At 43.1% G+C, this 17,213-nt stretch overlaps 1 protein-coding gene across 3 annotated transcripts in view; it reads right to left on the bottom strand.

Moving 5' to 3' along the window:
- The window catches only part of DSP (desmoplakin), a 93,148-nt gene that overhangs the window by 39,456 nt on the left and 36,479 nt on the right, over nucleotides 1-17,213 (bottom strand). For all 3 annotated transcript variants that reach the window (XM_063923109.1, XM_063923110.1, XM_063923111.1), the window contains exons 7-12: nucleotides 9,234-9,395; nucleotides 6,359-6,463; nucleotides 3,455-3,550; nucleotides 2,405-2,530; nucleotides 1,501-1,653; nucleotides 684-838 (exon numbers count right to left, since the gene is read on the bottom strand). In XM_063923109.1, the coding sequence (XP_063779179.1) occupies nucleotides 684-838; nucleotides 1,501-1,653; nucleotides 2,405-2,530; nucleotides 3,455-3,550; nucleotides 6,359-6,463; nucleotides 9,234-9,395 (797 nt within the window). The remainder of the gene's footprint in view (nucleotides 1-683; nucleotides 839-1,500; nucleotides 1,654-2,404; nucleotides 2,531-3,454; nucleotides 3,551-6,358; nucleotides 6,464-9,233; nucleotides 9,396-17,213) is intronic.

Genomic DNA, 17,213 nt, shown 5'->3' with positions numbered 1-17,213 from the left:
AACATTTGTTGGTTTATAATTTGCATGTGGTAGTATTTATCTCTTGGATTGGCTGCGCTCCATGCTGAACTCTCTGATTTATTCAAACATGAATTAAATACCATTGTGTGTTTTACTGCATAAGTACACTGATACAGGTGGCACTTGATATGCCGGCTGTCGGGATCCCGGTGTTTAGCATACCGGTGCCGGAATCCCAAAAGCCGGCATTCCAACAATTATTTTCCCTCTTGGGCTATCCACGACACCCCTGGAGGTAAAATAAATAGCATTGCACGCTTAGCGCGCCACCGTGCCCGCAGCATGGCAAGTGCAGCGAGCCCGCAAGGGGCTCTTTTGCACTCGTCCCACTGCCGGTATACTGGCGCCGGTATGCTGGGCTCCAGGATCCCGAGCACCGACATACTGTAGTAGACCCCACTGATACAACTACAATCATTTTATAGGCAATAGCACTAAATGGTCACACTAGCAATATGGGGACTATTCTGCAAAGCAATGGGCTAAAGAAGAAGAAACAATTTAAAGAACATTACTGTTTGTAGAACTTTCATTATTAATTTTATGTTTTTGAAGAAAACAGTTCAGAATGGGTTTTGAATGACTTTTAGACATACAACAAATTGTAAATATAACCAATTGTTTATATCTTTTCCATTACAATTCACACTGGGAATTCTTACTTGGAAGACAAATCCACAGCTCCTGGATTTGGCGGTGGAATAATCAAACTGACTGAAGGAACCACCATGTCCAGCCCACCAGGACCTGTCACGTTCCACTTGCTGCGCTGAGAGTTATTCTTCAGAATGCATTCATCGCCTTTGTGTATTACTTTCTGGGGGGAATTTCAACAAAAATGTATATTTTATCCCTTGTATAATTGTAAGATTAAATATGAATTAATAATACTGATGACATGCTGTGTTTAGCACAAATTCATGTAAAAGTAACTGCATTAATTATGCAGAAAAGCCTGTAAGCAAAGAAGGGGCCCATACACAAGTTATTTCACTTTATCTGCCATTAATGAAACATGATTGGTGAGTGCAAAGTATTCAAGTCAGGGTCACCTTGCTTCAGTTTCCTTTTTCTTATCTAAGCACTGTGATTAACTATTTTTATTGTAACTTATTCGTTATATTCCACCCTTAACTAACAGGCACTATACCAACTTTCAAATATCTAATGCAAATCTTGGCATCCATCTCTATGTAAAAAGTTCAATAAAGTTGTGTTAAATGGAGAAAATTATCCCATGTGGACTTAAAAGATATAACTGAAGTTCAAAACTGTCCAACTGGGACCTAAAGCATATGCACAGATCATACATCTCACTACTCAGAGGCCAACATGGATTCCTAAATGGTTCAGTCTGTCCTCATATAGAAGCAGCCTGAAATTACAGATGGTAATCTAACAAGTACAACATCTGTGTAATTCACATTTACCAGAGTCAACCTGGACAAAGTAGTTACACCAAGTGTAAAGGCATATTACCTGGTCCTGCTTGTAATCACAGAGAGCCTTCAGGACGATAGGTTTGTCTCTCCTGTAGTCTGGGTTCCGGGGTTTGAGCTGTACTATTTTTTTGGATTTGTTCACCAGGTTCTGAACCTGTCTCTTATATTCATTGATTTTGTCTCGTTCTTTCTGATGAAAATAAATGTATACATTAAAAAAATGAACAATTTTACAAACATATGTAAAACACAAGTACAACCCTTCCTGCAACAGTCACTATATAAACTTTCCTTAGTGGTGTGATACATTTAGCATTCCTTGGGAAGAGGTATGGATAAATAAAAAGATCTTTGTGTACTGTAACATTAGAATTATTTTATTTTGAAAAGGTGACACAAAATGGTGTGTGCTTGTTGGCACTAGACCTTTTGTATTAAAATATATTATATAAACCATCTATGTCAAATCAACCCTGAAGCCCCTCTTCAAAAAAGTGCTTGTACAAATAACAGCGTGACATTCAGAGGGGATGCAGTTACTATACCGGCTGTCGGGATCCTAGCTTTCATGATACCGGCGCCAGAATCCCGACAGCCAGTTCTCGACACCGGGCCCAAAGCGTGGCAAGCACAGTGAGCCCGCGAGGTGACTTGCTGCGCTCGATGCCAGGATTCAGGCTGGCGGGATACTGACGGCCAGGATCACGTATATATTCCATTCAGAGGACACCTCTCTCATGGTTTCCTAATCAGGATATAGGAACTGGACGGGAGCTGGTCTGCAATGCTGCAGTCCTGAAGCCTTGTTATAACACAGAGGGAAGATACAGGACAGCATAAAAGTGTGCTGTACTGACTAACTGCCAAGTCTCTTCACTATTTCTCCATATATCTGGGCCTGTTTGTTAGTGATGTGTCCTAGGTTATTACTGGAACCATACCTCTAGGTCTTTAATCATTTCCAAGACACGTTGCAGTGGCATGCTTTTATCACATGGGTACTTCTTTCTGATGGTGTCCTGCAGATTTGTCAAGTAGTTTTCGGTGCTCTGTGCTTCTTCAAAAAACTAAATAGAAATTACATTAAGAGTGAGATTCACACAATATAGTTTTAGCTCAGAGTGCGAGACAACAATAATAATCTGGCCAGTGACCACGCCCAGTGACTACTTTGACAATATATATGCATGGGCAATGCCAGTAGTGTTATAATATTAGCACCTTATCAGCCGTTTAGTTATTGGCAATGAGCAAAGTGCCTTTTTTAGAGTTAAAGGTGGAAATGAAATACTCCTTTACATTTAAGAAAGATATATTGTTTCCTCCATGTGTCAGGTAATTTGTATGCAAGAAAGGCATGTTTTGCACAGGGATGTGGTAAAGATGCCAGGTGTCGAGATCCCGGCAGTCAGAATGCCGACCCCGGAATCCCAACAGCCGTCAGAATGCCAATGCTGGAATCTCGACAGGGTCAGGAGACTGTCATTGGAACCCTGGCAGTTGGTATCCCGAACAAAAGTATTTCGGGCGGTTTAGGTTTCGGCACCACCAGGGAGGATAGGGGGGTTAGATTTAGGCACTAAGGGGAGAGGGTTAGGGTTAGACTGCAGGGAATGGGGGGGTTAGGTTTAGGCACAACCGGGGGGTGGTTAGGGTCAGACACTAATGAGGTAGGTTAGAGTTAAGCTATGGAAAGGGAGGGTTAGGGGTAGAGGAGAGGGGGGAACAGTCTCACCTACACCCTGTTGGGATTTACACTATCAGGATACTGGCATCAGTATTCTGACCACCGGCCGGGATATCATACTGCGCAGGAGGGGATGAATCAATATAATCAAAAGACGCTAAATTGGCTTCATTGTCATCTTCACAATTAAAAAAAGAGCAATTGCTAAATGTAGGTGGAACAATAATTTCATTTGTTTCTCTAAAGAAATGATATTTTCTGGAGAAAGCAGCCATCGCTGTACAGATGTAGATCATTTGCTTACTTGGAAGTAGGTAGCATTTTCTTTCAAATGGACATCAATGCATTTGGTAATCTGAAGAATCCAGCTCCACTGGGTCTGCAGGGTATCCATGTAAGCCTGAAAAAGAAGCCTTGTTTAACTGTGCTGCTCCAGAGAGATAGATAGATAGATAGATAGATAGATAGATAGATAGATAGATAGATAGATAGATAGATAGATAGATAAGCTGCAGTATATACTGTACAGACTATTGTTGTTTAACACAAGATAACCACTGAAATTCAACAGTCATCATCTTTTATTGACCCTGCATTTCTTAAGTCTATAATATTAATCAAGCAATTAAACTTGTTATTTTCCTTTATGTTATTGTGAGGTCCTCATGCTTTCAGACTGGATATGAAATGCTGCACCCACAACTGATCTAGGTCCCCTTATATTACGTAGCAGCAAGCTAAAAGATATTTGAAAGTATTTATTTATTTTTTTAAATTGTGGGTGAAAAACAGCGAATTGCACTTTTAGATATTTAATTTAATTTTTTTGGTTTTGCAGTGTATACTTATCTTCTATAAAAGCCCAAGCTGCAATGCTGAGAGCGGTATTGGCGTGGTCAAATGCTACATGGGTCGTGGCCAATAAAAATGGGGGCGTGATACACATATGGGGGGGCCAGATACACATATGACCCCAATAGTGCCAGATACACGTTGCCCCACAGTGCCAGATATAAATTGCCCACACTGTGCCAGATACACAAATGCCCCCACAGTGCCAGATATACAATGCCCCCACAGTGCCAGATACACAATGACCCCACAGTGCCAGATACACAATGCCCCCACAGTGCCAGATATACAATGCCCCCACAGTGCCAGATATACAATGCCCCCCTGTGCCAGATATACAATGCCCCCACAGTGCCAGATATACAATGCCCCCACAGTGCCAGATATGTGTGCTCATTAAACCGCCCCCCACCCCCCCTGCTGGCTCTGTTTCTTCTCCTGCCCCTCAGTTCTCTTTGATGCCCGGTCTCACTCTCCAGCGGCGGAAGGGTCAATCTGAAATTAGGCGCTGGTTTTTTAGCCAATCAGAGCTTGTGGACCGGCAGCCAATCTGGAGCTGCGGCTGCCGCTCCGCGAGCTCTGATTGGCTAGCAAACCGGTGCCTTATTCAGATTGACCCCGCCGCCGATGGAGAGTGAAACCAGGCATCAAAGAGAATTGAGGGGCAAGAGAGGTGCTGCGCTGCCCTCTCCTCCCCTCACACAGAACGAAGCCAGCGGGATGCAGTATGGTGGATGGCCCGGCGGTACGGCGTACCGGCTGGAAATTTCTTACCGGTACGTCGTACCGCCATACTTGCAGTGCTGGTGTGGCCCCAAAACAATCGCAAAGGTAATTATTTATATTACTGAATTCCATATAATCAAACAGAAATGACCACCATATCCCATAATGACAGCTATAACTCTGTGGGCCAGATGTTGAAAAGTGATAAATTTCATGGTGATAAAATGTCAACCAACCAGCTTCTGTCGTTTTTCAAACCCAGCCTGTAACATGGCCGTTAGAAGCTGATTGGCTGGTACTTTTATCACCGTGGAATGTATCACAAGGTTTAGTACATCTCCCCCTGTGTGTGCAGAAATCATCCATCTGCACTAATAGCCCTCATTGAAGAATGATCTGGCCTCTCTACCAGTCTGCCAAGAGGATTGGCTTTGTCCAGTTTGACTACCTGATCCAAGTTGCAGTACGGAGGAGTCTGGCAAGTTTAGATATCATTTCTGTAAATTCACTGTGTATTGGGGGGTACCACGAAACATACATGCATCCTAATCTCTACTTTAAAACAGGTTGTTCATCTTAATCAGTAAAATAGCTATAAGCCATCTGCATAATCTGTGCATGGTAACTAGTAAATCAGCACTACATTCCCTGCTGCTCAGGTAGCCATAAAGCTCTGTTTTTTTCTCTGCACCTCTCTTCATAGAGACAGGTACAGCAAGGTGAAAGTTGAACTACAATTTGTCAATTTATCTTTCACTATGCTCAAGGCAATGTACAGATGGGTGAGATGTCAAACTAGTTCAGCTGGCACCTTGCTGTACATGTTTCTAGCAATTGGTTTCCCCAGCACCCTGAATGATAACAGTATTATGGGGTTGCTCCAAGGTAGGTAGCTCTTAGCTTAGACATATTTTAGTAAGGAGCCATTATCATGTGGCTCCTTGCTGGTTAATATTAGACCCAGATTGGGGTAATGGAGGTGTGAGGTGTGGTGCCTCTGGACTGGCTGAGCTGGATAGCTTTAGTGTGGCATGCCTTTACATTCTATTAACACTTTTCACTTATTAATTTTCTAACACTATTTCTCTATTTTAATTACATTTCATGTTTGTATCACCCTCTCTATAGCTTCGGCTTCCTAAATACTAATTTATTAACACTATATAGTTTTTTACACTGGTATGCCGCGCTGGGCTTTCTGGATCATTCTGGTTTTTTGGGGTGCCACACCCTGCACCTAGATATAGCGCTAGGGACCCCAAATATACAGAGAGGCCTTGATGCGGCTTTGGGGCTTAACCACACATTTGCGCAAATATGTGTAACGAAGATCTCTGAATTCTATTATCATGTGGGATTTAGATCTGGTTACTGTTATCATTCAGGGTGCTGGGGAAACCAATTGCTTTTTTTCTTGCTCAGAAATACCCCTTCCTTTCGAGCACCTGAATGATATCACTAAGCTAATTGAGCATTTACCAATCTATATGTCTGTACATGTTTCTACAAAGGACAGCACAGGGGAGCTCTCAGTGGTCCAATCCAATAGTTGTTTTGCTGTAGCACAACTTTAATTTTGCCAAACCTTCTGGTTTATAACTTCCGTCTTTCATCTCCTACATAATCCTACCTCAACCTTGTCTGATGCTGGGTGCTGATTCATTATCAACTGGTCACTTTCTTGTTTGAGCTTGTTAAGATCTTTTTCTTTAACTTCCAACTGGCTCATAAGTTTCTGGAAAACAAAAGCAAACAGTGAATTTCATTCTTCCCAAAATAGTTTGATAAATGTAACAAAAATCCTTTATCTCAAGACAAAGATGTATAAACCGTAGGTCAAGTATGCTGATCTGTGGCAATACAACAATATACTCTAATGGCAATACATCAAGACAGTACATATAAATATACAAAACTGAACTGCCTATAATAGACAGAAACAGTTTCTTAAGGACAATGTGACTCAAATATAGAAATCAAGGTATCTGACCACATCTAGCGAGAACTATAATTTGTCCTCAGTTTGCATTATATTGAAATAGGATGGCTGCATTATTTAGGGAAACCATAGATACGGCATAAACACAGAACCACTCAAAATGTAATGCTAGACTGCTGATAAATTAATATTGCACTCTGCCATCTCATGGATGCCATTGCCAATTTAACAACCTTATAAGATGCTTTTACCAGTATTCCTCAGAATAATAATAAATGCATTGGAATATATACATATATTTGGAAGACATATTGCAGGCTCACTAGATCCTCTTATTGTACTAGAGATTAAAAATAAAGTGGAGACAATGCAAGCTGACATATTTGGATCATATTTACAAAATTAGTGCCGGCATGAAATGAAAATCTGGGTCACTGCCTGGCCTCATGCTTATGATAGAATGTATGTAATGTTACAAGAATTCCTCAATGGAATGTTTACAAAACACTGTTATATTTGACACATGGACTGTGCTCCATACGGACATGCATTTAATAATACAAATATCTTCCTTCACTTTGACATGAGCCGCACACACATTAATACTCTGTGCGATTGGTGGACTCTGTGGCTTCAAGTCCTTTTACCCACTTCCATCTATATCATCATCCTTAATCCCATCCGCACATTCCCCAACAGCCAATCTCAGACTTCTAGATGTTCCCTTCACTCATTCTTTCCATTTTCCCATTAGCCCAAACTTCCACTCATTTACTATACCACTTGGGTTATCTTGTTTGCTTACCATTTATTAATTTATATGTACTCAGTATTTATAACAATTATATATTTTATATTCTAATTCTTGCTCTATAATCATATTAAATTCACCTCTTATTAACTTCCAGTATCTTCTCTCCATGCACTAACCAGCATTTACTTATATTCATCCTATATCTGTATCCTGACCCACATCCATCCATTCTTCTTTTATTTCATCTCCTTTCACTAGTTCCCTGTCCCCATCCCCCCGTTCCGCCGCCTTTCGTACTAACAGCACTTCAATGGGAGTGTCTGTATTAGAGATGAGCGGGTTCGGATTTACTCGGATTTACTTGGTTCTCAAAACAGCATCTTATTGGCTCACGGATGTCACGTGTTTTGGATAGGCAATAAGAAAAATCTGGATAAAACCGAACTGGCGTTAATTCTGGCGTTAAACCGAACCCGCTCATCTCTAGTCTGTATAGACAAATAATGTCTAAAGTTCAATATGATGATCTTCTATATTGTTTCTTATAAGGTTAATAACTAAAGAGCAGAGAAAAAGAAGACTCTGTTAGGGGCATTCAAAAAAAGGAAAATTCAGTAATAGTGTTATTGTTTTCTCTAACTTTTATTTGTGTATAAAGATAAAATAATGGAGAATAAACGATCAAGCTACTGATTTCTGAACCACAATTAGTTATACATTTTTTTTATATAGCATAGAATTTGACGGCAGATAAGAACCACTTGGCCCATCTACCCATGTACATACACAATAGGATTCATTTGTTGTTGGGAGCCAATTAACCTACCTGTAGATTTTTGGATTGTGGGAGGAAACGGGAGTACCTGGAGACAACTCATGCCAGCACGGGGAGAATACACAAACTCCACACAGTTAGGGCCATGGTGGGAATTGAACCTATGACCTCAGTGCCGTGAGGCAGTAATGCTAACCATTACATCATCCATACACTTTCAGGACTTATTTATCCAGCTTCACCCTACAACTACTATAAAGGACACACAGATCTAGCTCTAAATCAGCCTAGAAATTCATCTACAAGACACCACTAGCAGTGCTGCTCAGTGATGGGCAGATAATTATTCTATGTGGGGGACACATTATATCCTCCTACATCAAAGTGTATCGGTACATTCATTGCCTTAGCAAGAAATGAAGGCAAACAAAAAGTCTGATAACAAAAAGGTGCTCAGGTCTTAGTAAAATGCTGCACCTTAGAAATGTAAAAACATGTTTAGCCGCAGCCATCAGAAAAAGAAAAAGAAGAATGTCAGAGAAAATTAAGATAGTGTTACGTTAGATAGATTAACCAAAGAGACCATTAAAGTATTTTTGAGCTGGTTCTTAATTTTTTTTTTACTTTTTATGGCAAAGAGATATTTGAGTTTTTGCATGTCTTCAGCCCACAAGTGATACACTACTAGGATTATAAACAGTGAAGAATAATATTTTATTTTTGGAGGGAATGGTCCAAAATTAGAGAACATCTAAAGTTCTGTTTTAAGGCCACCAGATACCCCGACAGCCAGGTCAGGGATTGGGAATATTATACAAGTTTAAGAATTCTGATTCCCTGATTCAGACCAATGGGGATCAGCAAATCAGGGATCTTTAATGTTTAATTTCCCCAATTTACCAACGGATCACCAATCATCCATGGCGGTGCCGGTTGGAACGGGGAATAGGCTTTGTGATATAAGGGGTCCTTTAGAGTAAGAACATTTTCCCCAATTGAGGCGTTCACAGATGTCCCTTTAAAAAATGCTGACTTACAGAGAAAGCTTCCTGCTTCCTGGGAATGTCCGTGTTCTTGTCACTCCAATCGTAGACTAGTTCTTCTTCCTCTCGATCATTGATCCACATGATTTCCTTAGACGTGGCTTGGATGATGCTCTGTAGCTGCCGCAATTGATCCATTCTTTCAAATGATGCTTTCTAAATGCATGAAACCAATAAATATATATTAGGACAATTATACAAGCAAGATCCAGCTACCTTGGTAAGACACTTTCCATTTACACATTCACTTTTCTCATAGCTCCTTTGATAGAAGGCTGTTGCTACTAACATTCTATCTTTATTTTTTTTACATGTGGGCAGCATGGTGGCATATTGGTCAGTATTACTGTGTTTCAGTGTTGGGATTTCAACTGAATGCTCCGGTATCATCCCACAGTCCTAAATTCACTGGTAGGTTAAGTAGCTTCTGATAAAATTGATCATGTTTGTGTGTTTTGTGGGGTGGGATTTAGGGGGTCATTCAGAACCGATCGCTGCTGTGCGTTTTCACACAGCAGCGATCGGGAATGAACTGCGCATGCGCCGGTGCCGCAGTGCTACTCTTCAGAGCTTCTCTTCAAGTACAAAAGCATCGCCGTTGTGCGATGCTTTTGTACTTGTGCGACGGGGCAGGGACTGACATGCGAGACGGGCTAGCCCTGTGCTGGGCATCCCCCCGCATGTCAGTGTGACTGATCGTAGATGTGCTAAATTTAGCACATCTACGTTCAACTCTGAATCACCCCCTTAGACTGTAAGCACCAATGGGGCTGGTGAGAATGACTCAATATTCCTTGGAAAGTGCTGCATAATTTGGTTGCACTATAAAAATAAAGGATACTAAATGTAAATACCCAAGGTGCCACCAAAATGTTGGCACTCCAGGGGATGAATGAGTACACCTAATAGTGGTGCCAACCAAATACCTAATTGTAAAATGCAATGGAATCATCTGGCACTATGTAAGTGTTACTAAATAAATATATCTACCTAATGAGTGTTTCCATAGAACCCCATTGTATTTTGAGCATTAAGACTTTTTTAAAATCTGCTGCAATGCCATAAATTTACAAAAAGTGAATGCTAAAAGTGTTTATGTATTGGCTCATTGTAGTATATACTTTAGTCGCATAAGCATCTACAGTATGTGCTTTTATTAGGCTTTGTGAATTTAAAATAATGCCCATATATACAAGGCCTTATAGAGATACAGTATATTTATAGGCTTAGAAATGTGCAGCACGTGGACAGCCATATACATACACTTCATAGTAGAGATGAGCGGGTTCGGTTTCTCTGAATCCGAACCCGCCCGAACTTCATGTTTTTTTTCACGGGTCCGAGCGACTCGGATCTTCCCGCCTTGCTCGGTTAACCCGAGCGCGCCCGAACGTCATCATGACGCTGTCGGATTCTCGCGAGGCTCGGATTCTATCGCGAGACTCGGATTCTATATAAGGAGCCGCGCGTCGCCGCCATTTTCACACGTGCATTGAGATTGATAGGGAGAGGACGTGGCTGGCGTCCTCTCCATTTAGATTAGGGTTGAGAGAGAGAGAGAGAGAGATTGACCTGAGGCTGTGATACTGTAGAAGAGAGTGCAGAGTTTAGTGACTGACGACCACAGTGACCACCAGACAGTGCAGTTGTTTGTTTTATTTAATATATCCGTTCTCTGCCTGAAAAAAACGATACACACAGTGACTCAGTCACATACCATATCTGTGTGCACTGCTCAGCCCAGTGTGCTGCATCAATGTATATATATATCTGACTCTGCTCAGCTCACACAGCTTATAATTGTGGGGGAGACTGGGGAGCACTGCAGTGCCAGTTATAGGTTATAGCAGGAGCCAGGAGTACATAATATTATATTAAAATTAAACAGTGCACACTTTTGCTGCAGGAGTGCCACTGCCAGTGTGACTAGTGACCAGTGACCTGACCACCAGTATATATAATATTAGTAGTATACTATCTCTTTATCAACCAGTCTATATTAGCAGCATACACAGTACAGTGCGGTAGTTCACGGCTGTGGCTACCTCTGTGTCGGCACTCGGCAGCCCGTCCATAATTGTATATACCACCTAACCGTGGTTTTTTTTTCTTTCTTTATACATACATACTAGTTACGAGTATACTATCTCTTTATCAACCAGTCTATATATTAGCAGCAGACACAGTACAGTGCGGTAGTTCACGGCTGTGGCTACCTCTGTGTCGGCACTCGGCAGCCCGTCCATAATTGTATATACCACCTAACCGTGTTTTTTTTTTCTTTCTTTATACATACATACTAGTTACGAGTATACTATCTCTTTATCAACCAGTCTATATATTAGCAGCAGACACAGTACAGTGCGGTAGTTCACGGCTGTGGCTACCTCTGTGTCGGCACTCGGCAGCCCGTCCATAATTGTATATACCACCTAACCGTGGTTTTTTTTTCTTTCTTTATACATACATACTAGTTACGAGTATACTATCTCTTTATCAACCAGTCTATATATTAGCAGCAGACACAGTACAGTGCGGTAGTTCACGGCTGTGGCTACCTCTGTGTCGGCACTCGGCAGCCCGTCCATAATTGTATATACCACCTAACCCTGGTTTTTTTTTCTTTCTTTATACATACATACTAGTTACGAGTATACTATCTCTTTATCAACCAGTCTATATATTAGCAGCAGACACAGTACAGTGCGGTAGTTCACGGCTGTGGCTACCTCTGTGTCGGCACTCGGCAGCCCGTCCATAATTGTATATACCACCTAACCGTGGTTTTTTTTTCTTTCTTTATACATACATACATACTAGTTACGAGTATACTATCTCTTTATCAACCAGTCTATATATTAGCAGCAGACACAGTACAGTGCGGTAGTTCACGGCTGTGGCTACCTCTGTGTCGGCACTCGGCAGCCCGTCCATAATTGTATATACCACCTAACCGTGTTTTTTTTTTCTTTCTTTATACATACATACTAGTTACGAGTATACTATCTCTTTATCAACCAGTCTATATTAGCAGCAGACACAGTACAGTGCGGTAGTTCATGGCTGTGGCTACCTCTGTGTCGGCACTCGGCAGCCCGTCCATAATTGTATATACCACCTAACCGTGGTTTTTTTTTTTTCTTTATACATACATACTAGTTACGAGTATACTATCTCTTTATCAACCAGTCTATATATTAGCAGCAGACACAGTACAGTGCGGTAGTTCACGGCTGTGGCTACCTCTGTGTCGGCACTCGGCAGCCCGTCCATAATTGTATATACCACCTAACCGTGGTTTTTTTTCTTTCTTTATAGTCATACTAGTTACGAGTATACTATCTCTTTATCAACCAGTCTATATTAGCAGCAGACACAGTACAGTGCGGTAGTTCACGGCTGTGGCTACCTCTGTGTCGGCACTCGGCAGCCCGTCCATAATTGTATATACCACCTAACCGTGGTTTTTTTTTCTTTCTTTATACATACATACTAGTTACGAGTATACTATCTCTTTATCAACCAGTCTATATTAGCAGCAGACACAGTACAGTGCGGTAGTTCACGGCTGTGGCTACCTCTGTGTCGGCACTCGGCAGCCCGTCCATAATTGTATATACCACCTAACCGTGGTTTTTTTTTCTTTCTTTATACATACATACTAGTTACGAGTATACTATCTCTTTATCAACCAGTCTATATATTAGCAGCAGACACAGTACAGTGCGGTAGTTCACGGCTGTGGCTACCTCTGTGTCGGCACTCGGCAGCCCGTCCATAATTGTATATACCACCTAACCGTGGTTTTTTTTTCTTCTTTATACATACATACTACTACGACATCTCTTTATCAACCAGTCTATATTAGCAGCAGACACAGTACAGTACGGTAGTTCACGGCTGTGGCTACCTCTGTGTCTGCACTCGGCAGGCAGTCCGTCCATAATTGTATACCACCTAACCGTGGTTTTTTTTTCTTTCTTCTTTATACATACATAGTTACATAGACATCTCTTTATCAACCAGTCTATATTAGCAGCAGACACAGTACAGTACGGTAGTTCACGGCTGTGGCTACCTCTGTGTCTGCACTCGGCAGGCAGTCCGTCCATAATTGTATACCACCTAACCGTGGTTTTTTTTTCTTTCTTCTTTATACATACATAGTTACATAGACATCTCTTTATCAACCAGTCTATATTAGCAGCAGACACAGTACAGTACGGTAGTTCACGGCTGTGGCTACCTCTGTGTCTGCACTCGGCAGGCAGTCCATAATTGTATACTAGTATCCATCTCCATTGTTTACCTGAGGTGCCTTTTAGTTGTGCCTATTAAAATATGGAGAACAAAAATGTTGAGGTTCCAAAATTAGGGAAAGATCAAGATCCACTTCCACCTCGTGCTGAAGCTGCTGCCACTAGTCATGGCCGAGACGATGAAATGCCAGCAACGTCGTCTGCCAAGGCCGATGCCCAATGTCATAGTACAGAGCATGTCAAATCCAAAACACCAAATATCAGAAAAAAAAGGACTCCAAAACCTAAAATAAAATTGTCGGAGGAGAAGCGTAAACTTGCCAATATGCCATTTACGACACGGAGTGGCAAGGAACGGCTGAGGCCCTGGCCTATGTTCATGGCTAGTGGTTCAGCTTCACATGAGGATGGAAGCACTCAGCCTCTCGCTAGAAAAATGAAAAGACTCAAGCTGGCAAAAGCAGCACAGCAAAGAACTGTGCATTCTTCGAAATCCCAAATCCACAAGGAGAGTCCAATTGTGTCGGTTGCGATGCCTGACCTTCCCAACACTGGACGTGAAGAGCATGCGCCTTCCACCATTTGCACGCCCCCTGCAAGTGCTGGAAGGAGCACCCGCAGTCCAGTTCCTGATAGTCAGATTGAAGATGTCAGTGTTGAAGTACACCAGGATGAGGAGGATATGGGTGTTGCTGGCGCTGGGGAGGAAATTGACCAGGAGGATTCTGATGGTGAGGTGGTTTGTTTAAGTCAGGCACCCGGGGAGACACCTGTTGTCCATGGGAGGAATATGGCCGTTGACATGCCAGGTGAAAATACCAAAAAAATCAGCTCTTCGGTGTGGAGGTATTTCACCAGAAATGCGGACAACAGGTGTCAAGCCGTGTGTTCCCTTTGTCAAGCTGTAATAAGTAGGGGTAAGGACGTTAACCACCTCGGAACATCCTCCCTTATACGTCACCTGCAGCGCATTCATAATAAGTCAGTGACAAGTTCAAAAACTTTGGTTGACAGCGGAAGCAGTCCACTGACCAGTAAATCCCTTCCTCTTGTAACCAAGCTCACGCAAACCACCCCACCAACTCCCTCAGTGTCAATTTCCTCCTTCCCCAGGAATGCCAATAGTCCTGCAGGCCATGTCACTGGCAATTCTGACGATTCCTCTCCTGCCTGGGATTCCTCCGATGCATCCTTGCGTGTAACGCCTACTGCTGCTGGCGCTGCTGTTGTTGCTGCTGGGAGTCGATGGTCATCCCAGAGGGGAAGTCGTAAGCCCACTTGTACTACTTCCAGTAAGCAATTGACTGTTCAACAGTCCTTTGCGAGGAAGATGAAATATCACAGCAGTCATCCTGCTGCAAAGCGGATAACTGAGGCCTTGACAACTATGTTGGTGTTAGATGTGCGTCCGGTATCCGCCGTTAGTTCACAGGGAACTAGACAATTTATTGAGGCAGTGTGCCCCCGTTACCAAATACCATCTAGGTTCCACTTCTCTAGGCAGGCGATACCGAGAATGTACACGGACGTCAGAAAAAGACTCACCAGTGTCCTAAAAAATGCAGTTGTACCCAATGTCCACTTAACCACGGACATGTGGACAAGTGGAGCAGGGCAGGGTCAGGACTATATGACTGTGACAGCCCACTGGGTAGATGTATGGACTCCCGCCGCAAGAACAGCAGCGGCGGCACCAGTAGCAGCATCTCGCAAACGCCAACTCTTTCCTAGGCAGGCTACGCTTTGTATCACCGCTTTCCAGAATACGCACACAGCTGAAAACCTCTTACGGCAACTGAGGAAGATCATCGCGGAATGGCTTACCCCAATTGGACTCTCCTGTGGATTTGTGGCATCGGACAACGCCAGCAATATTGTGTGTGCATTAAATATGGGCAAATTCCAGCACGTCCCATGTTTTGCACATACCTTGAATTTGGTGGTGCAGAATTTTTTTAAAAACGACAGGGGCGTGCAAGAGATGCTGTCGGTGGCCAGAAGAATTGCGGGACACTTTCGGCGTACAGGCACCACGTACAGAAGACTGGAGCACCACCAAAAACTACTGAACCTGCCCTGCCATCATCTGAAGCAAGAAGTGGTAACGAGGTGGAATTCAACCCTCTATATGCTTCAGAGGTTGGAGGAGCAGCAAAAGGCCATTCAAGCCTATACAATTGAGCACGATATAGTAGGTGGAATGCACCTGTCTCAGGCGCAGTGGAGAATGATTTCAACGTTGTGCAAGGTTCTGATGCCCTTTGAACTTGCCACACGTGAAGTCAGTTCAGACACTGCCAGCCTGAGTCAGGTCATTCCCCTCATCAGGCTTTTGCAGAAGAAGCTGGAGACATTGAAGGAGGAGCTAACACGGAGCGATTCCGCTAGGCATGTGGGACTTGTGGATGGAGCCCTTAATTCGCTTAACAAGGATTCACGGGTGGTCAATCTGTTGAAATCAGAGCACTACATTTTGGCCACCGTGCTCGATCCTAGATTTAAAGCCTACCTTGGATCTCTCTTTCCGGCAGACACAAGTCTGCTGGGGTTGAAAGACCTGCTGGTGACAAAATTGTCAAGTCAAGCGGAACGCGACCTGTCAACATCTCCTCCTTCACATTCTCCCGCAACTGGGGGTGCGAGGAAAAGGCTCAGAATTCCGAGCCCACCCGCTGGCGGTGATGCAGGGCAGTCTGGAGCGACTGCTGATGCTGACATCTGGTCCGGACTGAAGGACCTGACAACGATTACGGACATGTCGTCTACTGTCACTGCATATGATTCTCTCAACATTGATAGAATGGTGGAGGATTATATGAGTGACCGCATCCAAGTAGGCACGTCACACAGTCCGTACTTATACTGGCAGGAAAAAGAGGCAATTTGGAGGCCCTTGCACAAACTGGCTTTATTCTACCTAAGTTGCCCTCCCACAAGTGTGTACTCCGAAAGAGTGTTTAGTGCCGCCGCTCACCTTGTCAGCAATCGGCGTACGAGGTTACATCCAGAAAATGTGGAGAAGATGATGTTCATTAAAATGAATTATAATCAATTCCTCCGCGGAGACATTGACCAGCAGCAATTGCCTCCACAAAGTACACAGGGAGCTGAGATGGTGGATTCCAGTGGGGACGAATTGATAATCTGTGAGGAGGAGGATGTACACGGTGATATATCGGAGGGTGATGATGAGGTGGACATCTTGCCTCTGTAGAGCCAGTTTGTGCAAGGAGAGATTAATTGCTTCTTTTTTGGGGGGGGTCCAAACCAACCCGTCATATCAGTCACAGTCGTGTGGCAGACCCTGTCACTGAAATGATGGGTTGGTTAAAGTGTGCATGTCCTGTTTTGTTTATACAACATAAGGGTGGGTGGGAGGGCCCAAGGACAATTCCATCTTGCACCTCTTTTTTCTTTTCTTTTTCTTTGCATCATGTGCTGATTGGGGAGGGTTTTTTGGAAGGGACATCCTGCGTGACACTGCAGTGCCACTCCTAAATGGGCCCGGTGTTTGTGTCGGCCACTAGGGTCGCTAATCTTACTCACACAGTCAGCTACCTCATTGCGCCTCTTTTTTTCTTTGCGTCATGTGCTGTTTGGGGAGGGTTTTTTGGAAGGGACATCCTGCGTGACACTGCAGTGCCACTCCTAGATGGGCCCGGTGTTTGTGTCGGCCACTAGGGTCGCTAATCTTACTCACACAGCTACCTCATTG

The sequence above is a fragment of the Pseudophryne corroboree genome, chromosome 5 (genome assembly GCF_028390025.1).
Source record: "Pseudophryne corroboree isolate aPseCor3 chromosome 5, aPseCor3.hap2, whole genome shotgun sequence".
Taxonomy (NCBI): Eukaryota; Metazoa; Chordata; class Amphibia; order Anura; family Myobatrachidae; genus Pseudophryne; species Pseudophryne corroboree.
This window is presented reverse-complemented; position numbering and strand designations above follow the sequence as displayed.